The sequence below is a fragment of the Pelecanus crispus genome, chromosome 3 (assembly GCF_030463565.1).
Source record: "Pelecanus crispus isolate bPelCri1 chromosome 3, bPelCri1.pri, whole genome shotgun sequence".
NCBI lineage: Eukaryota > Metazoa > Chordata > Aves > Pelecaniformes > Pelecanidae > Pelecanus > Pelecanus crispus.
In genome coordinates this window covers 69,309,498-69,313,444 of record NC_134645.1, presented here as the reverse complement: position 1 = coordinate 69,313,444, position 3,947 = coordinate 69,309,498, and the positions used below count along the sequence as shown (strand labels likewise).

Below are 3,947 nucleotides of genomic sequence, written 5' to 3'. Positions count from 1 at the left end.
GGTCACACTTCTCAACAAATAAACTGTCCAAAAAAAGCCATAGTCAAAGAAAGAAACAAAAGCTCGAGTGGAAAGACTGATGAGCTACAGAAGAGCCATCTTTCTTAAAGCCACTTGCCCAATAAAGTGGAAGTAAATGTATTTTGCCAGACGAGTGCTTTGTAAGGATACAGGCACCTCAACTCTAATACTCTCCGTCTTGGTCTCAAGTCACCATTTGGCCCTATCGGAACAGTTTCCACTAGAGTATCTGTTTCATGCTTTGAATGCATTGTCAGACAAGCTTTAAATCCTACCTATCTTGTTCCAAAAAAGAAGGCTATCATTGAAATTTCAAAGCATTGAACAAAGGCACAAAACTTTAAATTAATTTAGATAACTGTACAAATATATATACACACAGTATTTACAATATTAAAAAAAAAGTAGCTTGTTACAGGTAAATTAACTGTCACAAGCTGTCCAGTCTAATAGACATGATTCTGATTCTTGTTGACCAAGCCATATGAATCAGAGTGTCAGAGCTGAAACATTACTGTCCTGACTAACAGAACACCTTCTACTTAACACTTTGCTGGGTGAGGGTTTGCATTCCAGCTGTTGCTGTCACGAGCCCAGCGCCAGCAAACATGCTAACGGTCTCCTTCTCAATTGCACTACTAGATGAAGCACGCTGTACCACATTAAGGGAACATTTGCTTATAGAATCGCATCACACTGCTTTTCCCGCCTACTTCCCTTAAGCCCTTCACACCACCTCACAAACAGCATGTTCTGAAGCTGTGTCTTGCTGTGGTCCCACTGTCCATTTTACCTTCTTCTTCAAACCACCATTTGGGGTCAGTAGAAAAATTGTCTTAAGTCACATGGAGCAGTTTGTTGAAATTAAAAAAAAAAAAAAAAACTGATTTAAATACCTTGTGCTATTGAATCATGTTTACAAAATGAGATGCAAATCAGTTCAAGTTGAGAATCTAGTTAGCGTCTCCTTCTGGCTTTATGCCATGTCTCCATACATCTTTCTGTAGTACAGAGACTCAAAGATGTCATTGTCTCCAGGGCAGTTGTAATGGCACGCGCAGGTCTTGATGAACATCATTTTCCTTTTCATGATCTCCCCATCAGGGCACTTGAACTCCACGGGGAGGGTGGCTGTTCTGTGGGGTGTGCAGCAGCGTCCATCAGTGCAGACACCACAGAACTTAGCTCTGTAGGTCTTCACGCTGGTGCAGCCAGACAGCTCAAACTTGACAGGCTTGGAGATTTTGGGGGTGCGAATGCACTTTTTGCCTTTCTGTTAGGATACAGGTGAATACAAAAGGTTTAGAAGGTAGGCTTTCACACAGCACTAAGTTTGCAAGCTAAGGACAAGCAGACACACTCATCCTTATTATATTTTCATTAAGCAAGAACATCTTACATAGTGCCGTAATACGGCATGAGAGAAAATTAAGGGCATTTAATTGCAAACTATTCAGCACCGGGGCAAAACTCAAATTTCAAGGTAAATGACTTGAAAGTGACTACCTGTCAGAACTGCACGTTTTTTGGTAAGACACTGGGTTTTGCTAGTGGATGGAAGCATCCTAGTAGCTCGTACATAAAGATGAGACTATTTACCTTGATGTTCTCCTCCAGGTCTGCTTCGCAAGGTCTGACCATGCACAGTCTACTCTGTTTCTCCAGTCTGCAGAAGGCATTGTCATTGGTGACCCGGGTTGAGATGCCCATGCCACAGGTCTTGGAGCAAGCACTCCATTCGGTGGTCTGCACCAGACAGTTGGCACGCATCATCGTTGGGTCTGGACCGTAAGTATCTTCCAGTCTGTAAGCTGCAGGGGGACAGACAACCAGGATGAGACCAGGGTCTGACCTCACGCCCTGCTAGAGGCTCTCTTCTTTTTCCTTAGAAATTCAGGCAGCCAGGCTTATCTGCGGGGTGACCCCACTAACCGCTGCACTCCAGCTGCCGGGCTGCCCGGCGTCAACCCATCCCACCGCCTTCAGCCTCCACGCAGGGTGCCCGTCCGCCCCGCCTCCCCCGGGCTGCCATCCGCGGAGGGCCCCCCACTCACCAGCGAGAGCAGGTCCCACGGCGGTCTGCTCTTTGGCCTCGTCGCAGACCCACTCCTCGCAGCACTTCCCAGGGAGCTTCACCCGGCGCGGGTAGGGGCAGTCAGGGCTGGGCAGGCGGACGTCCATGCTGCAGAGGGGCACGCAGCCCACCGCCCCGTCCAGGCAGGTGCACTGGTACTTGCAGCTGCTCTGGAAGGACTCGCCGCTCCGGTACACCATGCCGCTGAAGACACACGGGGCGCCGTCCCGAGCTGCGAGGGGCAGGAGGCGGAGGGTGAGGCGGGCGGGCGGTGCAGCCGGGCCGCGGCTTCCCCCCTTCCCCATCCCGGCGGGACCCGGCCCCTGTCCCCCCGCGGCTGGCGGCGGCCCCGGCCCCCACTCACCGGTGCAGACGCCGATCCTGCGGTTGGCGGGGGAGCCGAAGTCGCAGAAGAGCCCTTTGTGGTGGTCGCAGGGGTCGCGCTCGGTGCAGAGCTCGCCCAGCTGCTTGGCGCAGACGCGGCAGCAGCCGCAGCCGTCGGGCACCAGGGAGACGCCGGCGGGGCAGGTGGGGCCGGGCCCCGCGCCGCACTGGCACTGCCCGCTGCACTCCTGGCCCTGCACCTCCTGCCAGCGGCGGGGGGGAGAAGGAGAGAAAGGGGGGGCGTCAGGGCCGCCGCCGGCACCGCGCCGGCCGGGGCTGGGGCGGCGGTGCCGCGGGCGGCGGCGCTTACCGGGCTGAGGAGGGCGAGGAGGAGGGCTACGGCGAAGCTGGCGGGGGCCATCCCGCGGCGGTCGTGGGCTTGTGGGCGGCGCGGCGTCGGGCAGGCAGCGGCGTCGGGCTGCCCGGCGGTGAGGCGAGGCGAGGCGAGGCGAGGCGAGCTGAGGCGAGGAGAGTTTCCCGCCGGGCGAGTCTCCTCAGCGGCGCTGCGCGGCCGGGCCTGTGGCGGCGAGCGGTGAGCGCTGGGCCGGCGGGCGGGCGGCTGCTCGCTGCGGTGCTGCTCTGCTCCGCTCCGCTCCTTGCGAGTCCGGCGGGAGGGTGGCTGTGCGACTGCGGAGTGCCGAGGCGGGCGCCCCTTTATAGGCGGCGGCGGCGCGGCCTCGCCAATGGGCTGAATGGGGCCGCGGACAAACAGCGACATTCCGCGCATTCCTGCGCGCCGCGCCGCGCCGCCCGCCCCGCCCCGCGCCGCCGCCGCCGCCCCGGAGCGGCCCTGACCCCTGACTCCCGCATTCCTCCGTCTGCGCCCCCCCCCCACCCCCCCGGAACGGGCACCAACCCCCCCCCATCCTGATGTTTTTTAAACCTGAGTCACCTCCGCTGCCAGCGGCTCTCGGCGCCCCCCCCGCCGCCCCCGGCAGCGCGTTATTTCGAGACGGGCAGGGGGTCCCGGCGGGAAGGGGCGAGGGGGGCGGCGGGGCGGTTGCCAGGGGCGGCCGGGGGAATCCGCTATTTCCCCTCCTCCGTTCTCCCCGCTCGCCCCTCGTCCCTCCCCCGGGCAGAGGGGACGGGGGGCGGGTGGTTTCGGGGGGCGGCCCGAGGCCGGCGGGCTGCCCGGGGTGGGGGGCTGCCGGCCGGCGGGGCCCTGGCCTCGGGGTGCCCGGTGGCGAACGGTCCCGGCGCTTTGGTCCCACCAAAAAAAGGTGTAATTACGCTAGCGGGTATAAATTGACTCTGTGTACCACTGAATCATACTGAATATTTGTAATGTGTTCCTTCCCTAATAGATGCTCTCTATGAATAGAGAGAGTGCCTATTTACTCTGAAATATTTGGCACAGCGGACGGAGTCTGAAGCGTGGAAGAAGTGGCTATTATTTTCCCACTGCCTGTGTGCAGCTGTCATTTCTGAGCAACACGTTCCTCGCACATCCCTGCTTCCTAACCTCGCT

General features: G+C 58.1%; 1 protein-coding gene across 1 annotated transcript; it reads right to left on the bottom strand.

Annotated features, from left to right (window-relative positions):
* Nucleotides 1–997: 997 nt before the first annotated feature.
* CCN2 (cellular communication network factor 2) lies at nucleotides 998–3,206 on the bottom strand. The gene is made up of 5 exons (XM_075707637.1): nucleotides 2,790–3,206; nucleotides 2,460–2,682; nucleotides 2,076–2,327; nucleotides 1,621–1,832; nucleotides 998–1,294 (listed from the first exon to the last, which is right to left on the bottom strand). Exons 1-5 carry the CDS (start codon nucleotides 3,204–3,206, stop codon nucleotides 998–1,000), a joined length of 1,401 nt encoding a protein of 466 aa, XP_075563752.1.
* Between the last annotated feature and the right edge of the window lie 741 nt (nucleotides 3,207–3,947).